The sequence below is a fragment of the Podarcis vaucheri genome (genome assembly GCF_965113315.1).
Source record: "Podarcis vaucheri genome assembly, chromosome: 13".
In the NCBI taxonomy this organism is placed as follows: Eukaryota; Metazoa; Chordata; class Lepidosauria; order Squamata; family Lacertidae; genus Podarcis; species Podarcis vaucheri.
The window spans coordinates 39,678,302-39,704,996 of NC_138751.1; the positions used below are offsets into that span (position 1 = coordinate 39,678,302).

A 26,695-nucleotide genomic window follows, 5' to 3' on the forward strand; every position below is an offset into this window, starting at 1 on the left:
ACAGATAAAATCAGGCAGTGATAAAACAGCAAATAAAACAATGGAGGGAAAACAGTAACAAACCCCAGACCTGGCATTAAAGCAGCAGCGATAAAGCAGATAAGAATAATGGAAAGCTTGTGGAGAGGGAGGGGAAAGCCTTAACTGTTCTCTTTCAAAAGAAGCAAACAAGCCCCCAAATCTCTCAGGAGCGCACAGAAGCATATTCAGCAGTGGCTGCCAGCATGCCAGATGGAAGATTTTCGTCACCAGATTTTAGAGTGGGAAGGTATATATATAATGAGGAGATGGACTAAAAATAAATAAAAGGGTGGGGTAGAATCAATGAGTTGGAAAGGACTTTAGAGGTCATCTTGTCCAACGCTGCCCCCATTTTATGTGGGAAATCTGCTCCTAAAGGACCCATGAGAGATGACTTTTCCAGCCTCTGATTAAAAGCCACCAACAAAGGGGAATCCGTCATCTTCTGCAAGAGCCTTTTCCACTTGCATGGCGTCCCCCATTTCTTGGATAATAAAACACACAGATACCAATATTTTGGGTTTATGGGATAAAGGTGCCAAGGTCAGTTCACTCAGCTTCTCATCCCCCCCCCCCAATCTTAAAACTGGTTCTCCACAGTTATTTATTTTTTATTTATTTGTATTTATTAAATTTGCAGACCGCCCTTCATCCAAAGATCGCAGGGCATATAAAAATACAAAAAGATACCATACAATGCATAACAGAAGAACAGAAATACAAACCTATAACCTGCCTCCCACAAACACACTTTTAAAGGCCATAGATTGTTTAGTCATCCAAACGTTCTCGCTTCTCACCTAAATATATGTAATGAAGGCGCCAGGTAAGCTTCTCTGAGGAAAGTATTCTGCAGATGGGGAGCCACTGAAGAAACATTCTGCAGCAATTTGTTGATATATTTTTTTGTAGATACTCATGAAAATTTGCTAGCATTTTAGTGTGAATTTCCCTTAAAATGCATTTTTTTACATGCAGTTTTGACTAATGCACATATCTTTGCAAGAAATTTCACCTAATATAATATATTTCAGTGACTAATCTATTCATTTTTTAATGCACATTCTCCCCTAATGTATGATTTTTTGTCAACTTTGGTTACTTGGAGAAGTGCATCACAAAATTGGCATTAGTATTTTCAATTTTTAAGGAGGGCTGTGTTTCAGTTCTCATGATGTTTTGGAAAGCGCAGATTTGATAGATTCGGTTTTAAATGCTCACTGAATCAAATTCCCACTCAGAGGTACAGTATGCCCTTCTGAGCACAGCGGTCTTTCGAATAGGGGTTCATATGTAGAATCATTCTGTATTATTTTCTATTTTATGCTTTTTGAACGTCAGTTTTGTTGTACAGCACCATGATACTTTGTATGAAGGGCGGTCTATAAATAATTCTATAAATAAATAAAACAAAAAGAATTGAGCTGTGGGTCCCAGTGATTTCAAAGGCTGACATTTATGCAAGAGTCTGAGGCTTACGTTGGAATTGGAGGGCCTTAAGCATTTTCAAGTGTCCCTATTTTCATCGGAGAAACGTTGGAGGGTATGGACTTATGTAGGGCTGCCGTATTTCAAGCTTTTTTGGCAAAGCTGTTAAGCTTTTTTGGAAAATTACAAAAAAGGCAATTTTTTACCTATTTTTTATGGAAAAGCGGTAAAAGTGGCTCTGCCAACATAGGCTGCTATATGTCGAGACATTTTTGCAGATTTACACCAGAATAGGTCTGGGAAATTACAGATGTATTGCAACCCTAATTTTATGTGACTCCCGAGCCAAGGAGATAAGTAACTAGACAACCTTTAGAAGACAACTGAAGGCAGCCCTGTATAGGGAAGTTTTTAAATGTTTAATGTTCTATTATGTTTTTATACATGTTGGAAGCCGCCCAGAGTGGCTGGGACAACCCAGTCAGATGGGAGGGGTATAAATAATAAAATTATCACCACCACCACCATCATCACCACCATGGAATAGGACCCTATTTTCATTGGAGAAATGTTGGAGGGTATGTTGTCTGAATCATGCCTTGTGGAACGCCCTCCCAGCAGATGTAAAGGCAATAAACTATTTTACTTTAAAAAAACAACTGTTCAGGGAAGTTTTTAATGTCTGATGCTGTATTGTTTTAAATATTCAGTGGAAGCCATCCAGAATGGCTGGGGAAACCCAGCCAGATGGGCGGGGTATAAATAAATTACTACTACTACTACTACTACTACTACTACTACTACTACTATAAACTGCAAATGAATCCCAATCCTTCCTCCCTCCCTTCCTTTCTTCCTCCAAGCCTTTAATAGGCATTACAGATAAAGACAATCTTAAAACATCCAAATACAGTGGTACCTCGGGTTACATACGCTTCAGGTTACATACGCTTCAGGTTACAGACTCTGCTAGCCCAGAAATAGTGCTTCAGGTTAAGAACTTTGCTTCAGGATGAGCACAGAAATCACACGGTTGCAGCAGGAGGCCCCATTAGCTAAAGTGGTGCTTCAGGTTAAGAACAGTTTCAGGTTAAGAATGGACCTCTGGAACGAATTAAGTACTTAACCTGAGGTACCACTGTATGGTGAAACCTCGTATCCTGAACGCCTCTGTTTTGAAACGTTTCAGCTCCCAAATGATGAAAACCCAGAAGTAAATGCTCCATTTTTCAAACATTTTTCGGAAGCCGAACGTCCGACGCGGCTTCCGCTTGAGTGCAGGAAGCTCCTGCAGCCAATCGGAAGCCACACCTCGGTTGTCAAACGTTTCGGAAGCTGAACGGGCTTCTGGAACGGATTAAGTTTGACAACCGAGGTTTGACTGTACAATTTTTAAAAACATATGTACAAAGAAACAGCCATATAAGATATATAGTAACAGGAGTTTTCATTGAATTGTCTTCCTGCTAAACAGTGCCACTCTAAGAGATACTATCGACAGAAACTCAGCCACCCTTGCAATTACCTCCGGGTAGAATCTGATATTTTCATTGTGCCATGGTGTTAAACTACCCAAAGTGGGGAGGGTAACATGTGTTTACGTAGCTGGTTGTACAGTGGACAGTCGAAAAGAATAGGTTCTACATCATGGGTAGGCAAACTAAGGCCCGGGGGGCGGAACTGGCCCAATCGCCTTCTAAATCAGGCAAGCGGACGGTCTGGGAATCAGCGTGCTTTTACATGAGTAGAATGTGTCCTTTAATTTAAAATGCATCTCTGGGTTATTTGTGGGGCATGGGAATTCGTTCCCTGCCCCCCCCCAAATAGTCCGGCCCCCCACAAGGTCTGAGGGACAGTGGACCGGCCCCCTGCTGAAAAGGTTTGGTGACCCCTGGCCTAAGGCATGGGTAAGCAAACTAAGGCCTGGGGTCCGGATCCGGTCCAATGGCCTTCTAAATCCAGCCCGCTGACGGTCCAGGATTCAGCGTGTTTTTACATGAGTAGAATGTGCCCTATTATTTAAAGTGCATCTCTGGGTTATTTGTGGGGCATAGGAATTTGTTCATTTCCCCCCTTCAGAATATAGTACTGCCCCCCCACAAGGTCTGAGGGACAGTGGACCGGCCCCCTGCTGAAAAAGTTTGCTGACCCCTCTTCTACAGTGTCCAGCACATCCCAAAACAGTGGTACCTCGGGTTACATACGCTCCAGGTTACATACGCTTCAGGTTATAGACTCCGCTGACCCAGAAATAGTGCTTCAGGTTAAGAACTTTGCTTCAGGATGAGAACAGAAATCATGCTCTGGCGGCGCGGCGGCAGCAGGAGGCCCCATTAGCTAAAGTGGTGCTTCAGGTTAAGAGCAGTTTCAGGTTAAGAACGGACCTCCGGAACGAATTAAGTACTTAACCCGAGGTACCACTGTACAAATGACCCATAAGCAACCCCTCAAAAACTTGACAACTTGCAGCATCGGCGTGGCTGAGCGACACATAAATGGAAAGGCCATGTTTGCCTCCGGACCTCGTGTTGACTTTGTGCCTCGTAAAATTGCACGTCCCTGGCGAGACCGTATCCCAGGGCAGATGCTTTTTGCCCAGGCAGTTTGTGACGGGAGCTTGTGTTCCCAACAGCTGTTGGCGTCTCTCAATGGCACCGTCCCATCTGCCACTCAGCACTCCCTCAGCTGGTGCCAAAGCAGTTTGGACAGAGGCGCTTTTGACTCCTTTTGGGACTGGGTGGTTGGGCCCTGACTTTATTATGTGCCATGCTCTCCCCTCCAGCTGTGGTTTTGCACCCCTACAGCCTGCCTGTCTACCCGCCGGCACCCCAGTGTTACTCCGGGCTGGTTCAGGTACGAATGTTTCTCTTCCTATCTATGCATGCGAGTGTGTTTGTGTGTGTGTGTGTGAGAGAGAGGGAAATGGAGTGAGATTTGTGTCATTGACAGGGCCCAGCTGTGGCTGGCTGGTGGTCTTGAGGGGGGACAGCTGATAAAGTCTCCCGCAACGATAAATCCCTTCGTTCCCGACGAGTTATTTTTACAGAATTGCTCAGAGAAAGAGAGAGAAGGTCCTTTCCTTGTAAGGGGAGAGATATTCACGTCTCCGTTGGGAAACGCGGAGATCAGTCCATTTTGCACCCGATTCCGTGGGTTCTGTAGAGCAGATGGACTCTGTCAGCAGGAAGGCCCTGCAAACCTAATGGGAGAAGTCTCCGCGGATTTAAATTACGTGCCGGTTTAAAATGGTGGTGTCATAAAACAGCCTCTGACTTTGGTGGACGCAGCCAGATAAATCCGAAAGGAGAGGAAGACATTACATGTGAATAAAGAGAAAGGACAAGCTCTGGCAACTGGCTCTCTCTTGGGGGCTCACTGCCTTCTGGTTATGTCCACAAGCCTTTAAGCCCCCTAAACTGACGGTGGCTTCCAGGTTCTTTATAATGTCATGCCATATCTGAGTCCTTCTGAGTGAAGGGTCATTTCTGGTACAGTGGTACCTCAGTTTAAGAACAGCCCTGTTTACGAACTCCGCAAAACTGGAAGTAGTGTCCTGGTTTGCGAACTTTACCTCGGTCTAAGAACAGAATCTGAATGGTGGAAGGGCACCGGCAGTGGGAGGCCCCATTAGGGGAAGCGCACCTCGGTTTAAGAATGGTTTTGGTTTAAGAACAGACTTCTGGAACAGATTAAGTTCGTAAACCGAGGTACCACTGTATTCTTGTAGGAAACAATTTACAGGTTAACATGAATGCTCTAATCTCCCTCATAGGCTGGGTACAGACCATACATTTAAAGCTCCCCCCCCCCACAATAATCCTGGGAACTGTAGTTTACAGAGCTACAATTCCCAGAACCCTGGATTCTTTGGGGGGCAAATGTGCTTTAAATGTGTGGTGTGTAGTAAGCAGCCAGAGACTGCTCAGGCTGAATATCTTGGAAGAAAGGTGTGAATAATAATAATAATAATAATAATAATAATAATAATAATAATAATAATTTTACTGAGCAAATGAAGTGGCATTTGCAGGCCTAGTAAAAGATATTTTGACACCTGGTTGGTTTCACCACATGGGTGTTGCCCCTTAAGATCCCACATGGTTATGCTGAGGTGCAACCACATGAACTTTGAGCTACTTCACTGGTGCCCTTAACAACATGGCTGCCCTCAGCAACTACATGCACTGCTGGGCAGGCCCTCTGTATTTTGCACACTGAGAGGAATGACACAGCCTCCATATTTTCACTTCTTCTTTCCCCTCTGTGCTTTTGATTTTTGTGTGCATTATGAACGTTGGTGCACAAGGGACAAAGGATTTAAAGGTGCGTGGCCAAAATGACAAAGCTGAGGTTCCTGCAGAATGATTTGTGGCTGACAGTTTCTCTCTGTGACCCTCATATGCTGAACAGTGCAGCCGAACTCCCAGTTTATTTTCTTAGATAATTTTTATTGAGGTTTTCAGGTTTTACATTTCCACATGAACATCTTTCATGATACACATACATTCCCTCCTTCCCCTTCCAAGGTTCTTTTAATTTACCCATAATTCCTGCATATTCTTGTATATCCATCTAAATCATTACCCCATTTTACATCCCTTTTAAATATGTTAAGCTGCTGAATTTACCTTAATACTGCCAGCGTTTTCAACTGTGTACAGTTATTTTCCACTTACTAAAAATAAAATAAAATTCCACCCCTCTTTAAATACCTGTTCTTCTTGCTCTCTTATTCTGCTAACTCTACATATTCTATCATATTAAGTTGCCAATCCTCCTTACTAGGGACCTCATTCACCCTCCATTTTTGGGCTAACAATATCCGAGCCGCTGTTGTCGTTCCTAGCAGGAATGCCTCTGTTTTTTTGGGGGGGGCACATTGTTTTAAACAATTTTTTCATCTCATTATATATCATCTCCCAATATTCTTTAACTTTTTCTGCATGTCCACCACATGTGAAAGAAGTTTAAACTCCCAAGTTTATTTTCTTTTATTTTTGTAACCAGGGGCACCAACTATAGAGGGTGGGACCCTGGCCCCCTCAATATTTTTGGGCAGGGGGCTGAGCCTCCCCCGCCACCGACAGACGGGGGCTCGTGTGCTTGAGGGGGTGGGATTCTGGGCTGCCTCAATGTGGCGTGCAAGTCGGTGCCCCTTTTTGTAACTATGCTTTTTTAGCCCACCTTTTCCACCGCAGCTGTAATAAGTGCTCAAAGTCACACACAGAAGTGACTTGTTTCGCGAGCAACCTTGAACACTAGACGGTAGTAGATTCAAACCCATGAAAAGACACAACTTAAAAAATGAGACAACAAAATTATGAGTCACGAGTCAACAAAATCAGAATATGAATGTCTCTTTGGAACAGCAGCAATGATAAACTGTGGCGCAACGGAGGCATTTTGGTGTCTGAGGCAAAACAACAACAACAACACCAAAATGGCTGATGGTAATCAATGCCACAATTGATAATTGATCAATAATTGACTACGGTAAAACCTTGGTTCCTGAACTTAATCTGTTCTGGGAGTCTATTCGACTTCTGCAATGGTTTGGGGACCAAGGCGCGGCTTCCGATTGGCTGCAGGAGCTTCCTGCAGCCAATCGGAACCCACGCCAGATGTTTGGCTTCCAAAGAACGTTCAAAAATCAGAACAATCACTTCTGGTTTTCGATTGTTCGGGAGTCGGAACGTTTGCCTCCCAATGTGTTCAGGGGCCGAGGTTCCACTGTATTTGCTGCCAGTAACCCCCCCCCCGAAAGACCTGACCTGAGAGGCCCCCTTTTCGTGTGCCATTAAAAGTTTACAAATGATCAATTGTTGCTTTAGTATAGGCAGAGGGACAGGACACCCGCTTTGAGATTTTCTGCCTCATGCATTCATAATATCTCAGACGGCCCTAATTGCCAACCGAAAAGCTGGCAGAACAGAGAATCTTGACAAGCTTTCTAAATATTTGCATCTGTCATTTCACACATATTGTGAGAGGTGCGAAAATATTCAGGGGAAAAATTGCAGGGGAAATCCTACTGAAGTATATTTGGCAAGGGATAAGCCGATACAAACATCAGTGCTCATCCGTGGCTGGAATAAAAAGTGTTCCAGATGATATGCAGGATGGGGCTTTGTCAAAAAGAAGGAAATCTAACAGCTTGGTAGAACCTCTGCACATATGGATCTGGCATGAACAAGGCATGATCACAAGTTGTAGAAATCAAAGTGGGACTGCTGTATTTATTTCTTTATTATCTTTGAAACTGCTTAACATTTCAAAAAACTTGGATTGATACACACACACACACACACACACTGAAAACCAACGACTATATCGTCAAAAGTATTAAAACACAACCTAAAACAAATTAAGACGACAATTTACAAACGCATACATATATGCTGTAAGCTGCCCAGAGTGGCTGCGGAAACCCAGCCAGTTGGGCGGGGTATGATGATGATGATGATGATGATGATGATGATGATTTCACATGAGATCATCTGCAGGAATATCTTTGCTCATTCCCTGAATTGGTGAAGCTCCTTTGACAACAATGAGAAACTGAGCCTTTAGTGTCATTGGCCCAGTCCTGTGGAACACACTGCCACTTGAAATTCAGTGGGTGCCCCCTGTGCCAACTTGTAAACACCTGCTGAAAACTTTCCTATTCTGCCAGGCCTATGCAGGCAATTAAGAGTACATCCCCTCACAGATGTCGATTGCTGTTTGCGTTTAATTTCTTTCTGCTTTTAATTTGTTCTTTTTCACTTCCTATGATTTTATTGTCTGGTTTCATGTTTTTATATTGTTGCAAACTGCTGTGATATATATATATATATATGGTATATATTTATGATACAGTGGAATAGAAGTATTTCTTATAGATAAATAAAATAAATGCAAATAAAAAGGAAACCAGAGGGTTCTAACATGTAAATCCGTGTCCAAGCCTGCCTGAGCAAAAGGGCAAGCCTTCACAAGACCTCTCAAGGAAGCAACTAATGATTGCTGCTTCATGTATAGCAAATAAAGGACTTTATGAGAACAAGACTGGTGACATCCCTTTAGCAGGGGTGCCCAAACCTTTTTCAAAGAGGGCCAGATTTGATTAAGTGAACGTGCGTGAGGGCTGACCAAAGTTGTTGAGCGTTTTTTAGGATTTGTCCCCAATAAAGAAACTGCCACAGGGGCCGGATAAAACCTACCAGGGGGCCGAATTAGCCCCCCCAAAACGGACTTTGGACATGCCTGCTTTAAGGTCTTCCATATTCCCCTGGTGTGGCTGTGAGGAACAGCTCAGAAAATTCCCCTTCTGGTTTGATTCACTGCATATTAATTCCAGAGCCTTTTTGCTGGTCAAGTTTGTCTGAAGACAAACGTTGAGTTAGTATCAGTTGGCTGAGCCCTTACTTTGTAGGCTAGCAGCCACACCAAAAGCAAGGCTACCTCTTCTCCTTCCTTTCTTAGGGCACAGAAAACATACTAAAGCCCTGAACCTCAATAGTTTGGGACCAGGTCTCTTGTAAGCTGAATAACTGAAACTGGGACAAATACTACCCTCCCCGCCACCAAATCCTGCAACTTACCATATTTGTCCATGACAGGAGTCTAAGTGGGGTTACTATAGTTTCCCCCAGGTGATTTAAGTACTGGATGGTGTGGCAAAAAAAAATTATCTCAACGTTATTTCTATGTCAGCTCCAATGTATTGGCTGGATTACTGAAATGTGCACCAGTTGTGACAGGCTCTAGTTGCAGCTAACATGTCAAGATGTGAGGAGTCACCACCCAGGTGTGTCCAGTTCTATGTCTGCAGATCCACTGCAAAAGTCATATTAAAATAACAGTAATTTTCATGTGAACATAACCTGCTGCTCCTTTTTAAAGCTGTTGACAGTTCGTGGGAGACCCTGTTCACTTTTTAGCATCACGGTACATAGGAAGATGCCTTTAGCTCAACAAATATTGTCCACTCTGACTGGCAACAGCAGCTGTCCAGGGTTTCAGAGAGAAGGGTATTTCCCATTGCCTGCTATCTGAGTCTTTTAATCAGTGGTGTTGAACCTGGGAAATTCTGCATGCAAAGTATATGCTCTGTCGCAGAGCTGTGGCCCTTTTCATAGGCCCCAAACCCATAAACCTTCTGCCATGGGGGAAAATCTTACATTTTAAGTTCCCCCTCTGGACACTGAGATCCAGCTCCAAGGGCCTTTTGGCGGTTCCCTTATTGCAATAAGTGAAGCTACAGGAAACCAGGCAGAGGGCCTTCTTGGTGGTGGCCCCTGCCCTGTGGAACGCCCTCCGATCAGATGTCAAGGAAATAAAAAAACTATCTGATTTTTAGAAGACATCTGAAGGCAGCCCTGCATAGGGAAGCCTTTTAACATGTAATGTTTTATTATGTTTTCACAGTGGTACCTCGGGTTAAGAACTTAATTCGTTCTGGAGGTCCATTCTTAACCTGAAACTGTTCTTAACCTGAGGTACCACTTTAGCTAATGGGGTCTCCTGCTGCCGCCATGCAATTTCTGTCCTCATCCTGAAGCAAAGTTATTTACCCGAGGTACTATTTCTGGGTTAGCGGAGTCTGTAACCTGAAGCGTCTGTAACCCAAGGTACCACTGTATATATGTTGGAAGCTGCCCAGAGTGGCTGGGCCAACCCAGTCAGATGGGTTGGGTACAAATAATAGCATTATCTTCCTTCTCCTCCTCCTCATTATTATTACTCTTATTTTTTATTAACTTCAGAGAAACTCAAAAGTGGCTTGCATTGTATTTGGTTCCCCGTCATTGGGATGGGGGCTAGAGGAGAAACTATCTACAGAAGTTTTTATTTTATTTTGTTTTTAAAATGCAAGGCTAACCTGGCTTCCTGCCAAAGGCACCTCAGCAATCCCTGGGCCTCAGAAAGATCCCTTGGGACTGGAGAGTAAATCTATTTATGATCCAACCCCCAATTCGGGCCCCTCTTGGGCTGTGACTGACAAGAAGGTGCTGTTTATGAAGTGGAGCTATTTATAAGACCTGGAAGTGGAGCCAGCATTGATAAGCAATGGCCTCCCGGGTGCTGCTTAAACCACCCAGTGGTGGTGACGAGTGTCTGTGATTTGCGCAGTGACGGGACAGGACGGCAGCGCATAAACCCAGGGAACAGGCTGGAAGGCTGGAAAATTTCAGCTGGTTATTTACTCCCTTTGTTTCCTAAATGAGGAAAAGAACTTCATAGGAGACAGGTGGCTTTTTAAAGCGCCTGACTCTCTCTCTCTCTCTCACACACACATGAGTAATCTGCTCCTCAGATTAGAAGCACTCTCTCTGACATGTCTTCTCATGTGCAGCTCAAGCCTTTAGCTCCGAAGGGAAGAAAAAATATTTTGCACTCAGGTTTTTAGTGAAGGGCACCCAGTCTTGGAAACTTTCACAAAACTGTCAAAAGTGTCCTAATTATTGCAATGCTAGATGGCATAGTATGCCCTAAGCTCCTTCAGCTGTGAGGAGGGGAATTCATGGCGAGGGGAGATTTCTCTCATAATAATAATAATAATAATAATAATAATAATAATAATAATAATAATAATTTATTTATACCCCGCCCATCTGGCTGGGCCTCCCCAGCCACTCTGGGCGGCTTCCATAAAAACAAAAAATACAGTAAAATATCACACGTTAAAAACTTCCCTGAACAGGGCTGCCTTAAGATGTCTTCTGAATGTCAGGTAGTTGTTTATTGCTTTGACATCTGCTGGAAGAGCGTTCCACAGGGTGGGTGCCACTACCGAGAAGGCCCTCTGCCTGGTTCCCTGTAGCTTTGCTTCTCGCAATGAGGGAACCGCCAGAAGGCCCTCGGCGCTGGACCTCACTGTCCGGGCAGAACGATGGGGGTGGAGACGCTCCTTCAGGTATACTGGGCCGAGGCCGTTTAGGGCTTTAAAGGTCAGCACCAACACTTTGAATTGTGCTCGGAAACCTACTGCTACTGAACTCTATGCTGTTCAAGGGAGCTGGACATATTCCCTCCCACTCAGTGTGTTTAAGGCAATTTTAAAACAGGGGTTGATAACTTGTCCTTCCAAGGCTGTTGGGCTCCAACTCCATCAGCCCCAACTAGCATAGCTCTACAGGTTAACCACTCCTGTTTCAAAGCATCAGCCGGGGTGGGAAAGCCTAAAACAATATCTGAAAAGTTGCCTGTGATTTTAGAATGTTAATGCAGGACGGAAAGCGAAAGAACAAAGGGAAAGTGCACTCCAAGTAATGTAAAAACTGCAGAGTTGTGGGTGTGAGAGGGGGCAAGGATTAACACACACCCTCCCCTGGCTGCTATTTACCCTACAGGAGGAAAAACATAAGATACAGGCAAGTGTAGTTTGGCCCAATAGTGATACAGCTGAGGCTCCAGTTAGTTTCTCACACAAATGGAAATTCTGGAGTCCCATCTATCTTGCAAGTTATTCCCTCTTCAGAACAGCAGAATGCTCATTTTCACCTATATTTACAGTGGTACCTCGGGTTAAGTACTTAATTCGTTCCGGAGGTCCGTTCTTAACCTGAAACTGTTCTTAACTTGAAGCACCACTTTAGCTAATGGGGCCTCCTGCTGCTGCCGCGCCGCCGGAGTACGATTTCTGTTCTCATCCTGAAGCAAAGTTCTTAACCCGAGGTACTATTTCTGGGTTAGCGGAGTGTGTAACCTGAAGCGTATGTAACCCGAGGTACCACTGTATATGGTTCTTTAATTTAGCACTTCTCCTGCACTCTTGGGCCTGGCATCTCTTTCTGAAGCTGTAACCAAAGTCCCACAAAATGCATGGGTTGGAACTTTTGTTTTCTTTTCATCTGGAGAGTATATTGCTTCGGACAATGGGCAAAGAGCCCCCCTTTTAAAAATGCCCCCCCTTCTGCTTTCTATATAACTTGTTTTATTATTACAAGATCTCTCTGATACCAAACATGCCCTCCAACATTTCTCCGATGAAGATAGGGATGCTCCATTCCTTAACGATAATGTTACTATGTATACCCCACACATTTTACTGGGTTGCCGCAGCCATTCTGGGCAGCTTCCAACTTATATAAAAACATAATAAAACATTAAACATTTTTTTTTTAAAAAACCTTCCCTATACAGTGGTGCCTCGCAAGACGAAAAGAATCCGTTCTGTGATTCTCTTCGTCTAGCGGTTTTTTCGTCTTGTGAAGCAAGCCCATTGACGGATTAGCGGATTAGCGCTATTAGCGGCTTTTAGCGGCTTATCTGCTGATTGGATCAGCTGATAAGCGGCTTAGTGGCTTAGAAAAGGGGGGCGAGGGAAAAAAACCAGCAGGAACTTGCAAGACATTGTCGTCTTGCGAAGCAAGCCCATAGGAAATTCGTTTTGCGAAGCACCTCCAAAACGGAAAACTCTTTCGTCTAGCGAGTTTTCCGTCTTGCGAGGCATTCGTCTTGCGGGGCACCACTGTACAGGATTGCCTCCAGACAGCTCATTGAGGGGGCAGGGGCTTGGATGACTCCATACCCCCCCAACATTTCCCCAAAGAAAATAGGGACATCCTAAGGAAAATTGGGACATTCCGGGATCAAATCAGAAACTGGGATGGCTTCTCTAAATCAGGGATGTCCCTGGAAAATAGCGACACTTGGAGGGTCTGATCTAAGAACATAAAAAGAATCTGTTGGATCCGGCCAATGGCTCATCAAGCCAAGCGGATGCTTGTGGGAATTTTCCATGTTACGAGTTTGGTGTATGTGTGATATGGAGGGGTGATCAGTTATTGAGTCCCCAAATGTTGTCTTCAGTGCCGCAGCACAGACCCAGATTTCCCACTCCAGTGACAACTCTTCATTTATTTGCTATATTTATGTAAGGCTGGCTAGTAACCCTGTTCTACAGATAGCTCACTAACATACAACAATAAAACGCTATCAAAATGCAATGGAATAAAATAGCAAAATCATAAAAGGATAACTTGCAGCCTAAACATTTTCAGCGGAGAGAATAAAGCCAGATGACTAAAAAAATAAATAAATTTACACGGCACATAAACCGAGGCTCAGTGCATGAAAATCACAGTTTGTTTTTAAGGCTTGGGAGAATAAAAATAGCCGTCACCTGGCAATAAGCAGCCATTCTGATTTGTTTATGAGGCGATTATGTGACAATGAGCTTTCATCCTCCATTCATCCTGATTTGCTTGTGCGGTTGTTTATACGTCTTCTTCTTAAGTCATTCATTCATTCCACATTTTTCAATGCATTTCCCCATTTCTTTCTGAGCGTCTTAAAAAGTGGATTTGCTGTGCAAGAGCAACAGAGCGCTTTAATCCACTTCAATTGTGCAAACTTAAATCACTCGGTATGCACCTCAACCCCTCCCACATGGCCCCTAGAATGACCATAAAGACGGCGAGAGCCTCTTTAAATATCTCAAGTTAAGGGTAGGTATAAGTGAGCCAAAGCAATCTTTCAGACATCCTGGCTCCAAATCAATAAGGGCTTTAAAAGCTAAGATCATCACTTTGAATTGGGCCCGGAGCCATGGAAGCTGATAAAATGTTGGTATCATCACGTGATGTAGATGTGAGCAAAGTCACTTAAATAACACAGACGGAGTCCAGCAAGCAAAGTTCAGAGGAACTGAAAAGCTGGGAGGGGAAAAAAAAACAGTGTATGTTTCAAAGGGAAAGAGAGATTTTGTCTTTCTTAGTTCAGGCCTTGTACATAGCACGAAGACATTCAACTAAACATACAGAATCCAAACCCGCCCGGAACTACATAGCCAGTCAGAGTGTGTGCTAGCTCAGTTATTATTAATAATAATAATAATAATTGAATTTACTGTATTTTTCTGTGCATAAGACTATATTTTTTCCTAAATTTTTGAAGTTTAAAATAAGGGGTCGTCTTATACACGGATAGTGCATAGTGCATTTTCTTAATTTTGAGTCCCCACAAATAAGGGGCGTCTTATACACTGAAAAATACAGTATATACCGCCCTATATACCCTATATGACAAAATCAAAATATAAAACCACAAAATATATAATCAAAATAAAAACAACAACCCAATAACCCCCTCCCCACAAAAAACCCCACATTTTAAAAGGGCATATGATGTCAATCAAATCAACCAAAGGCCTGGTTAAAAAGGAACATTTTTGCCTGGCACCTAAAGGTTTATAATGAAGGCGCCAGGCAAATTTCCCTGGGGAGAGCATTCCACAGACAGGGAGCCACTACAGAGAAGGCCCCGTTCTCGTGTTGCCACCCTCTGCACCTCTCAAGGAGGAGGCACACGAAGAAGGGCCTCAGAAGATGATCTCCGGGTCCGGGTAGGCTTCATATGGAAAGAGGCGATCCTTGAGGTATTGCGTTCCTGAGCCCAGTAAAGTTCATGTCACTCTGCCTGGTTGCTAAGCAATACTTCCACCCCTCTTGGTTAGCTGTCTTTAACACTAACATAATTAGCACTTATGTAAGAAGCTGAGTGATGCCTGCTGATGCACTTCCAACAGGAACTGGCCAGTCCAAGCAAACCATCTTGCAGCCCTATTTTGAACCACCTGACGTTTCCACACCTTTTTCGAACAGCGCATTGCAAGAAACTAAATGGGGAGTAGCGAAAGCATGGGTAATTGTGGCTAGGATCCAGTTATGGCCGTGGCTGGGCAGATCAGCAAAGGTCTCGGTTTCTTCTACACTGTCTGATAGGGCCAGCCCAAGCATGAGGCAAGGTAAGGTGACCGCCTCAGGCATCAGGATCCACAGGGGTAGCAGATCACAATGTAGATCTTTATTCCGATGTAGATCTTTATTCCCTGCACCCCCTTCCTGATGCAGATCTTCACTCACCCCTTTTTCCCTGGCAGGAAAGTGGGTGCGTTACGTGCCAAAATGCTTTGGGCCAGCCCTACTGTCTGGTAGGACATTGGCATGTTCACATAAAAGCTTCCCATCCCATCTGTTGCAAGCTCTAGCAAAGGAGATGTGTGGGAATTGAAGCTCTTGAAGATAAAGTCTGATCTGATGCAAGGATTTTGTGCTTCAGCCCTCCTCAAGCATCGTTCTTCACAGGAGAGGTAGAAAATCACGTTGGCAGACAAATCCAACCATTCACAGCATATTTAAAATATCATTTAGGAGAAAAAAACAGAAGCTTTCCTTCTGGGTTTAGTAAGGGAAGATATCCCCAAAAGTTTGAAAAATATATTCCTGTATACAACAGCAGCTGCCAGGACCTTGATCGCAAAAAATTGGAAAGGGGAACAAGCCGCAACAATAAGGGATTGGCAGAGCAAATTTTGTGAATTTATAAATATGGCAAAATTGACAGCAATTATAAGAGGAAAATCAAATCAAAAAATAAAGAAAGAATGGAGTTGTGTAAAGGAATACATGGAAAAACATTGTTTTGGTATTAAAATATTGATATGAAGTCTAAGATATCGCAAGGAGAAGTGACAGAGTAATAGGCATAACAGAAACGGTGGTATAAGATAGTACAAGAACACGACAAGTGAAGTAAAATTTAAAAGGAAAAGTCACATATAGGTGGAGGGAAGTCATTTTTACTCTTTTTATGTCATCTTAGTTTGTATTGATTATTCTATCTGATATGATGATATTTGAAAAAAAATAAATTCACAGCACATTTGCGTGTGCATTATTGCAAATTGTGCCAACAGTTGTACGACTTCCAGGGACTGTATGAGGGCATCAGGGACCCATAGTTAAAACAGAGCCACCCACCAAGGATTTTGTCAATGAATCATCTTTTTAACCAATTGAATATGTGTAAATACATTTGCATCTCACCAGAACCTCACTACAAAAGATTTCTACTTTGCAGGGGGTTGAACTAGGTGATGCTAGTGGTCCCGTCCAAATCTTCCGTTCTGTGATTCTATAAATGCCTTTTTGAGATGTTGAAAGAAATGTGAGATAACATACAAAAGCTATCTCATAACGCTTGAAGGAAATTCTACCTTCAATAGTTCCTTTTCGAATCCCAGTTGACACAGTGGTGCACCAGAACCAAAAGAGCACCATTGTGTATGTGTGTGTAGTGGCTGCTGTTTGGGACCAGAACAGGGAAGCTCTGGGTTCAAATCCCCACAGCTCTGAAGCGCGCCCTCCCACTCACTCTCACCCTATCATAATGGGGACGGGGAGAAAGATACACAAGCCCTTTGGAGAAAGGGTGGGACAAGATTAGAATGTAATATATGTGATCTTAACTCTCAACCCCGCCAGTTAATCAACTCAAGCTTTTGTTGATTAATCCTCCTAATTAAGCAAGCTGAAACACGTAGCCAGAATTAAAGCCCTTTGTGCTAACAGGAGCACTGTTTGCTTTCTTCAGTCTGAGATGCCAACACACACCCTCAGATTCCTAATACAGTACTGTATCTTCATACTACCGATGCATAAACAACCTGGTCCCTTCTAGGACTAAGCCCTTGGGCTCAGATTAATCCTTGCCCCTGCCGTTGGGACAGGTGGGGCAGGTGTGTGGGCCACAGGGGCTGAGCTTGCCTGCCAAATTGCAGATTCCAGCGAAATCTTGCAGCTGTCTTTCTTCTTTATCTGCAGCCGGGGTTTTTTTTTTTCTTCAAAAGCCCCCAAACAGCTGAAAGACAAAGAGAGACAGTCCAGCAACTCCAAATAAGGGCTGAGGAGGTGTTGATAAGAGGCTGACCAATGGGAGAGCCTGCGCCTGTCGCGATTTCTCCCCATTGGCGGAGGGGGAAGCACAAGGGATGCCTTTATAGTCCTGGGCCAGGGGGAGAGAAAGGGTGTGCGCATTTTCCCTGAGCATCTTATCCCGGCAGAGACTCTGGAAGGTGCCAAGGGATGGGGCCCGTTGGTGTAGGTGGGTGAAATCTTGCAGGCTGCCTCGCTGTCCTCATTATGATAAATTGGGGTGGGGTTTGGCTTGAGAGCCTGAGCTCCTATATAGGGGGGAAAAAGGAGTGTAATTGGTTCAGGCAAGAGCAGCTGAGAGATGAGACTCCGGGGTCCTCTGGGATGAAGGAGTGGGCTGCTTATCAGGTTAAAGGTAAAGGGACCCCTGACCATTAGGTCCAGTCGTGACCGACTCTGGGGTTGCGGCGCTCATCTCAATTTATTGGCCGAGGGAGCCGGCATACAGCTTCCGGGTCATGTGGCCAGCATGACGAAGCCACTTCTGGCGAACCAGAGCAGCACATGGAAACACTGTTTGCCTTCCCGCCAGAGCAGTACCTATTTATCTACTTGCACTTTGTGCTTTCGAACTGCTAGGTTGGCAGGAGCAGGGACTGAGCAATGGGAGCTCACCCTGTTGCGGGGATTTGAACCACCAACCTTCTGATCGGCAAGCCCTAGGCTCTGTGGTTTAGCCCACAGCGCCACCTGCGTCCCTGCTTATCAGGTTAGGGGCGGGTTAAAAATATGTCTTTATTCTTGTTTTGGAAAGAAAACTAGTCAGGATAATTGGAGGCCTGGGTTCCCTGTGAACAAGAATTGTGGAGAAAAGGATTTACTAGTGCTGGATTTTAGGGTATTGGGGATGAATGATCGGGACCTCCCTGATCCAGCTCTCACCTCCACCCATATCTTTATTGGATGACCTTAGGCATTTTTCTTTTTCTCTTTCCATTCCCTGCATGCTTTGGATTATAATAGTGTCCTACCTCACAGGGGTGTTGTAAGAGTTACTGAGACAATGTCTATAGGTCCCTGAGGAGGAGAGCTGCATACTATTCTCATACGTTGTCTTTGGGACAAAGGATACTGAAAAAGTCTGGAAAGGAGAGCAGCGTATTAGGAAGGTGGGTGGACGTGTTGTGAGAGAGGAATTGGTGTTTAGCAGTTGCGGGGATGGAGATTGGTGACTGAGCCAGCTCTATCCCCAGCCCTGCTTCATTCTGGAAAATGGCTGCGATTGCTCCCCTCTTGTTCGCTGCTCGCAGCTCCTAACTTTGTTGTCTTTCTGCTCTTCCTGCCTTTAGGGTAGTCCAGATGCAGCGGTACCGCCAGCGGATGCCATGACACAGACGTTCCCAGCTCAGTACCCTCCGCCGCCACCCCAGGCCCGGCTGCCTCCGCAGTACCATCTCCACAGCACCCCTTCAGAGTACCCATCCTCAACAGCGCCGGATCACAGCCTTCGTATCTTCCCCGAACAGGGAACGGCTGCGCCAGAGCCCCTGCCTCTGCCCCCACCGCCTGCGGTAAGTGATGGTTGAAAGTCTGGCTGGCTACACATGGGCAAATGGATGGGGAATTGTGGGTGGTTTGGGGGTACAGTATTTTTTTATTTCGAGGGGTGTGTTATGGGTATCATGCATCGTAATGGCCCTGATTGCATTTGTAGCATTCCTCCGAAATTGTTCAGGAGCTGGTTCGAGGATCTGGAGCCCCCTTTTTGTTATAGGACAAAACCTGAATGCAGGAAAGAGTTGCATTTTACTTCCATCTCTTCCTTCCTGCCTCCACATCTTGCACCCCAACAGAAGCTGTGTAGGGCAGGGCTGATTTTTCTCCAGGAGCCTCAGTTCCAGGGTTCTTTGGGAAAAGAGTGACATCTCTTGGGGGTTTGGTGTTCGGCAGGTGGATTTTCTGAAAGCAGAGGGGGATTTTGGTATTTTAGAATGAGAGTAGATTAAAGATGGGTGTGTGTTTGGCTTGCAGGACTTTGCGTGGTCATGGTTCACCACGGGGGCTGCCTTTAGCCCTTTGGGTTCTCCGGATTGAACCCTGACACCTGTGAAGCATCTCTAACCGTGTGCAGAGAGTGGCGTGTTTTTCCACCCTCACGCCATGAAACAAACCATTACCAACTCCTACATCTGAAAGGTTAGAGGGGGGGGGGGAGAATGGACTCCCAAAGCAAAGGATAAATTTTATGGGACAGGCTCAAACACTGAGGCTGTTCATTTTAGAAAATTAAACACAGAAGAGGCACCGGATTTCTACAAGAGGTTTTGTGCTTTTTTGTTTCTGTGCTCGTCAGTTTGGACTTTCCTTGGCCACAGCCCTCAAATCTTGAAATAAACAAGGAGAAGTGCCTCTTAGCATATGTAGAATGTGCTTTTGGTCAACTACTAAACAACTGCTGCTTGTTGACAGCAGAGAGAGAGAGAGAGAGATTGAGAGAGAGAGAGATATTCATGGGACCTAATAGTTATCCCCCACCCCAAAATAACCACTGCCCTTTCCTCCTTTACCTACACCAGACACCCCCAAACTCAGCCCTCCAGATGTTTTGGGACTACAACTCCCATCATCCCTAGCTAACAGGATCAGTGGTCAGGGATGATGGGAATTGTAGTCCCAAAACATCTGGAGGGCCGAGTTTGTGTCCTATCGAGACTCTACCTATGGTCCTTTCCAAACCCATTTTAGTAGCTCCTTATAGATCTGCTTTCCCTGGTTTTCTCTTGCAGCGATGCCCTTCGCCATCTTGTAAGTGCTCACTTTTTACTCCTCCCTTATGGCTGCATTGGGTCTGAGCGCAGGACTGGAATTTACCTCAGTTGGCTGAGGTTTGAGGTGGGCCTAGGCACAATGTCTTCTGCTGAGCCCCCTCTTATGTTGGTTGGCCCTGATGGTCTTATCTGATATTGGCAGCTGCCGCCAGGTGGTTTGGGGCTGCCATTTTACATTTCCCATGATGCCCCTGATGAAGCATCTTTCCAGGACATTGAGGGAAATTAAAAATGGCAGCTCCAAGCCGTCTGGGGTGGCCCTGGGCAGGTATTAGTTCAGCTAATTGTTGCCCATGTCCTGATGTTGGGCCTAAATGCCATGGAGCCTCTTCTTCCCCTCCAGATACAGAGGAGCTTCTTTCTGAAATAACAACATGTCTTTTAGGGACATCATGTGATGTAACATAGCTCTCCGACTGGAATTTCCCAAAGTTAGACTTCTGAGGAAGGACAAGATTAGCGTGAGGAAGAGAGACCAATGGATATTCCTCTTTTTTTGGTGCACCAGAGGCTTTAATAAATAAATAAAAAAGCACTTGCACACAGAGATGCTGACACAGTCATCTCTTCATCTAGATAATAATTGAGAGCAATGGAGGCTTCCCTCTGCCCCACTGTCTCTCTGATGCGACTTAGGCAAGTGTGTAGGAGTTGTGAGGTGATCATAGGGGCTAGAGACATGGACTCTCTACTGATGACTTCCATTTCTTTTCATGGCAATCTGTGCTGCAGACCAAAGTCATCATTTTCTTTCTCTGCCCCCAGTTGCGAAATCACACCATGCCTCATTGGTTTCTTACTTCTGCATACATTTAGGGTGAAAGTAATCAAATTCCAAATGTAGGGAGTTTCTTCATGGAGAGGTGTGTCACGGAGTAAGATCTTTCTGATATGGCAGAAACTCCCGAGTTTATGTTTTCAATTGCACCGTGCTGAACCTTCCTGAGATGTTTCACTAGTCTTGCCTAAACTCTCTCTTGCTTCTCTCGAAATCAGCCAGATGCCTTAGCCAAGCAGGAAACACCGTATTCACAGCAAGCTGAGGTCAAATATGGTAGCAATTTTTACTGTGATAGGAAAAACAGGAGTACAGTGGTACCTCGGGTTAAGTACTTAATTCATTACGGAGGTGCGTTCTTAACCTGAAACTGTTCTTAACCTGAAACTGTTCTTAACCTGAAACACCACTTTAGCTTATGGGGCCTCCTGCTGCCGCCGCGCTGCCAGAGCACGATTTCTGTTCTCATCCTGAAGCAAAGTTTTTAACCCAAGGTATTATTTCTGGGTTAGCGGAGTCTGTAACCTGAAGTGTATGTAACCTGAAGTGTATGTAACCCAAGGCACCACTGTATTATTCACCTGGGTACACACCACACATTCAAAGCACCTGCCGAAAGATTCCTGGGAACAGTAGCTTAACCATCACGGAGCTACAGTCACAGAACCATTAGTGAACTACAGTTCCCAGGATTCTTTGTGGAGAATAGAATTTGCTCTGCAGAGAGGGGAATATTGTGCATGGTGTGTGAGAGGAGATCACAGCTGCTTTGCTCCTCCTCATTTGATCTGATGCTATGCCACACAGAACCAAGCCAATGTTTGGCATAGCGTTCCTCTGAACCTGAACTCGTGGTTTGGCTCTCTCCAGACTAACCCCAAAATGTAACCAGGTTTTTATTGAAAAGTACAGGTCTATTATAAATTGCATCCACACCATACCTTCAAATCACTCTTATACCACTTTAACGGTCATGACGCGCCCCCCCCCCCGTATAACGGGAACCGTAGTTTGCCAAGGGAGCTCAGAGTTAACAAACTACAGTTCCCATTATCCTTTGTGGGGGAGCCATGACTGGGAGCACAACAGGGCCAGAGGGTAGCTGGATGCTGTTCAGAAGCGGTGGGGAAGGGGGTACATGGCACAACTGTTTCATATTATGTGAGCTCTCATGCTTAGTGCCCACACATAGCAGAATGCTGGACTGGCAGTCATTCTGAGGCGATAGAATGGACTCCACCACATAAGTTTATGGGGAAGGTGGGCAGAGGGGAGAGGAAAACCTACCTTTAAATAACAAAATGCCTTCCTGCAAGTAGGATATTAGCACTGTTAAAAGTTGCCGGGTCTTTTCTCTTCGATGTGCTAGGTTTCATATTTGCATGGCTTCCTTTTTAATAAAAGAGAGCACTCCAAAATGACACCCACACCCCTCAATCTGAATTAGTATGGTCCACTTTGGCACCTCAGGATTATGCCACCTTCTTCTGCTGCATGATTCTGCTCATGCAGAAATCGAGTCACACAGGCAGGACATTGTTGTGGAAGGCTTCAGATTAGAACAACTCCTGACTCTTGCTCCAAAGGAAGCAGGGTGAGACCCACTTCTCCCATCATATGCATTTGATGGATCTGCCCCTCTTTCCCCCACCCTTCAGGGCAACGGCTTCCTCCCGCCTCTCGCCTGAGCCAGTGACCCTCGAAGAGATGGCCTCTCTGCCCATATTGGGTAACACGTTTTTTCGCCGGCCAGGACAGCTGCGCCGCACCCCCTATCAGATTCCCTGTTCTCTCTCTCCCCTCCCTCCCCCCCCCCGCCCTCAACTTTCACCATCTTTGCTGGCAGCTGTTTATCTCCACATGGGAGACAAGTGGTGTGTTGCTGATAGCCTCATCTCAAGGACACTGTGCCCTCCGAGAGACTGTAAACAGAGAGGGCTCAAGACAATTTGGTGCCCGAGGCAAAAAAATAAATCCTGATGGATTCCCTTTCCATTCCCTGGTGGCAGCAGCAGTAGTAGTAGCTCTTATTGACCACCACCACCCATTGTCTAAAGTTTAGCTTCCAAATTGACAGTTGGCTGCTTTCCAATGGCACCCCAAAATCTACCACATGAGGTAAGCCTTATACTAGGGCTGGACTAACAAATGCCCTCCCTCACAGAGTCCTGTGCCGTCGCCCCCTGCCTCCACCCCCAATAAAGTTGCCATCTGTCCAGAATTTCTTTTTTTAAAAACTGGCCTCTAAACAACTGCATAAGTGCAGAAGTCAACAGGTGAAGTTTTTCCAGGGCCAAAAAACCCACCATCACCTGCTGAATCCTGCAAACCAAACTGTTGTTTAGGACGCAGCTGCTGGGGTCAATAAATTGGCAGCCCTGCTTGTCAATCCAGTGACTGGTTGGTTCATGTCCAGGCAAACCCTGATCTATGGTTCTCTCGTGCAACCTAGATTACAAATTATCCCACAAACTCTAATCCTGCTTGGCTATCTGCCTCCAGCTTCCCTCCTCGGCCACAGCTATAGGGTCCCCCCTATAGCCCTGTTCCTCTGCCTTTAACGCCAGCTGGGCATGCAGCAGCCAGCAGGTGAAGCCTGCATATTCTTTGTCACCTCCTAATGCCTGCACATCAAATCAGAGCACAACATAGAAGCCGGTAATAATAATAATCAGTGCTTTTTTCTGGGGGTACACAGGGATATGCATACCCCTAAACATTTTGTGAATCTAAATTCGGCCTCTTGAGGGGCAGTATTTCAATATAGTAGGAAAATGAGAGTACCCCTAAACATTTGTTTTTGGAAAAAAGCACTGATAATAAGAATTAATGGCTGCTTTGGTCTTTAGCCTGACAATACCTGCCTTTCAAAGGAGCCCTTAGAACAGGCACCCTCAATCTGCCGCCTTCCAGATGTTTTGGCCTACAACTCCCATGATCCCTAGCTAAGAGGACCAGTGGTCAGGGATGATGGGAACTGTAGTCCAAAACATATGGGGATGCCTGTCTTAGAACATATTTCATTATCTGATGTTGAATTATAATGTTCAATTTCACATTGCTTACTGTGTACAGCTCTGGGTTGTTACCACCCTCATGTATATGTTTTGTAGCTCACCTTACTTCAATTGCAGGTGCTTCCACTCTTCTGCTTCCAAGGTGGGCAACACAGAGGCTAAATTGGAGGAGTGGGGAGCTTTTTTTTTTTAGCTCATTCCCTAGTGGAGAGCCTTCTGGAGTGGGTGGCACAAGAGGGAGATGGGTGGGGCCAGACACAAAAGTGGGTGGAGCCAAGGCTGTGGGTCTTACCTTTGGCGCTGTGCGATTCATTCCTTCTATGCTCATGTTTCCCAAAGTGGGTAATAATGCGGCAGCTAGACTGGTGACTGGAAGTGGCCGCCGAGACCATATAACACCTGAAAGACTGACATTGGCCCCCAATACGTTTCCAAGCACAATTCAAACTGTTGGTGCTGACCTTTAAAGCCCTAAATGGTCTTTGGCCAGTATACCTGAAGGAGCGTCTCCACCTCCATCGTTCAGCCCAGACACTGAGGTCCAGCTCTGAGGGCCTTCTGGCGGTTCCATCCCCGTGAGAAGTGAAGCTACAGGGAGCCAGGCAGAGGGCCTTCTTGGTAGTGGTGCCCTCCCTGTGGAATGCCCTCCCATCAGATGTCAAGGAAATAAACAGCTATCTGACATTTAGAAGACATCTGAAGGCAGCCCTGTTTAGGGAAGTTTTTAATGTTTGATGTTTTATTCTACTTTTAATATTCTGTTGGGAGCTGCCCAGAGTGGCTGGGGAAACCCAGCCAGATGGGCGGGGTATATTATTATTATTATTATTATTATTATTATTATTATTATTATTATGCCCCCTGGGCAGCGCTGGAACCACCCAGGGGCATTTGTCACATCAGGTGCAATTGAGAAGCATTGAATAAAAATATAAGGGTGGTGGAAGCATAAAGAAGAGAAGAAATTTTTGAAAAAAAACGTTCGTATATGTTTCATTTGTTGCGTAATGACGCTTACCGCCAGTTCGGGTGTCATTGCTGGACAGTGACAGCGTCTCCCCTGGATCCGATGGTTGTGCTGGAGTCAAGGGGTTTTCGATTTGAAGCTCCAAGATGTCTTACTTACAAAACACTTACAAGGTGTCTTACTTACAAAACACTTTCTTTTGTGTTGTAGGACGTAGGTAGAAATATAGAATGCAAATATGTCACTGCGACTTTGTTTGCTTGCTTAAAGAAGTTGGATTTTAAGAGGGGGTGCTGAGTAGTGGGTTTCCCCCCTCCCCTGAAAGGAGGGTGGTAGGTGAAATAAGTTTGGCCTGCCAGTCAAAGCGGTGTCTCTCCAGCCCTCACCCTGCCAAGCAAGAGGCAGCCTCGCCCAGGACAGCCCAAAAGTACCTGTGGAGAATGTGGAGCAGGGCAGGTGAACCATGTGGTCTGGGGAGGGGAAGTGTTGTTTGGGGGGGTGCAGCCTGGGGAGATCCCCATGGGTCAAACAGAGGCTGCCACCACTACCCTATGGGCATGAGATTCCCCAGCCCTGCTTTAATGTCTGTATGTGTCTCTCTTCTCTCCCCCCCTCCCCTCCCCTCCCTTCTCTCTCTCCCTCTGCTGGAAAGCCTTTGCTAAGTGCCAACTGCCAAAGGATTCCTGGTCTGTAGCAATTCCTACCCCCCACTCAATGACTGTGTCTTTCCCGGACTAGGGCCTTTTCCTGGGGGTGTTAACAGCGACGGTTCGTGGACCTCTCCCATCAAGCTCAGGTTTTTGTCCCAGGCATCTTGGACATCCATCACGTTTCTCTTGTTCTACTCTCATTAATACATATGAATAGTTAACCTCTTACTCACTGTGCAACTGCACCTGCCTGTCTTCTCAGCCTGACACCTCCCCGCCCCTACCACTCCTGTGCATTTGACCCTTCCAGCCAAAATCGGGGAGGTTTTAATCCCTGTTGAACTTGTCTTTATGAGCAAAGAGTCTGCGTAGCATTTGATGGATGCATCCAGCTTTTTTTTGTGGGGGGGGGAATTGTGGAGCGTATTGCCGGGGGGGGGGGATGGCAGAGGGTTGTGGGTGGGGAAGAAGCAGTGGAAGATGGAGGACTGGCTACTGCCTGGTGGATTGTTTGCATTTGTGAGTGGCCGGAATCGCGTGTCTTGTTTTTTTTTACTAGCAACATGAGGGTGCTCCTTGCTGTGGGTGCGGCATGCTCAGAGGCACAGCCTGTAAGCATGCCCACACAGAGCAGGCGTATTGTAGAGCTCTCCACAGGTCCCTCATATACCACTGTTTATTTTGGAAGGGCTGTTGCAGCTCAGCGGTAGAGCATCTGTCTCATGTGCTGGTGATCCTGGGTTCGGTTCCTCCAAGCAGCACAGAGAGAGACTTCTGCCCGAGAGAGCCGTTGTCGATCAGGGTAGACATCACTGACCTAGATGCACCAATGGCTCACACTCGGTTTAAGGCTTCTTGTCCCTAAAATGCAGTGTCTGCATGTGGACAGGCTGAGGGCGTGGATCATTGCCAGCAGAGACTCCTAACTTTCGCTGGGGTGGAGAGCAGTGGGTCAGAGCGAGACACGCACGTTAGCAAAAATTGTCCCTGGGCATCGGTGTACATGCATGCTTCTTCCTCGTTGCTTCTGAAGATTGTTCCCCTCTAGCATTTTGTCTCAGAAACCAGTTGCTTTGAAAACAAAAGGAGGTTTCAGCCACAGAAGTGTGTGTCCAGGAGCAAGGGCTCAGAGGAATCTTTATCGGAGCCCAGTTCCCTCACCACCATTGATTCCCAGGGACTGTGCTCGAATGAAACTTTCCTGAGCACCACCAAGCTGGAAAGGCAGCTTGTGAGAAGCATTTCCTTAGTAGAGAGAGAAATGGAGGGGAGGCGAAAGTAGCCTCTCCTCAGCACTTTCTCCACTCAAAACGCACAGCCTCCCAGGGCTACTTTTCATTTTATTTTTAAAGGGGCTCAATTGGT

At 45.5% G+C, this 26,695-nt stretch overlaps 1 protein-coding gene and 1 long non-coding RNA gene across 4 annotated transcripts in view; one reads left to right on the forward strand and one right to left on the reverse strand.

The window, feature by feature from the left end:
* The window catches only part of LOC309516085, a 29,597-nt gene extending 15,892 nt beyond the window's left edge, over positions 1 to 13,705 (reverse strand). Inside the window, exon 1 of the long non-coding RNA XR_014212758.1 lies at positions 13,559 to 13,705. This is a non-coding gene — a long non-coding RNA (uncharacterized lncRNA). The remainder of the gene's footprint in view (positions 1 to 13,558) is intronic.
* LOC309516024 (RNA binding protein fox-1 homolog 1-like) overlaps positions 4,114 to 26,695 on the forward strand; it is a 42,148-nt gene continuing 19,566 nt past the window's right edge. The window contains exons 1-2 of one of the 3 annotated variants that reach the window (XM_082194492.1): positions 4,114 to 4,302; positions 18,440 to 18,661. In XM_082194492.1, coding sequence (XP_082050618.1) covers positions 4,216 to 4,302; positions 18,440 to 18,661 — 309 coding nt within the window. In that variant the 5' untranslated portion in view covers positions 4,114 to 4,215. Of the gene's footprint in view, positions 4,303 to 17,199; positions 17,320 to 18,439; positions 18,662 to 26,695 lie in introns of those variants that run through there. The other 2 variants (XM_082194491.1, XM_082194493.1) reach the window with 2 other exon arrangements.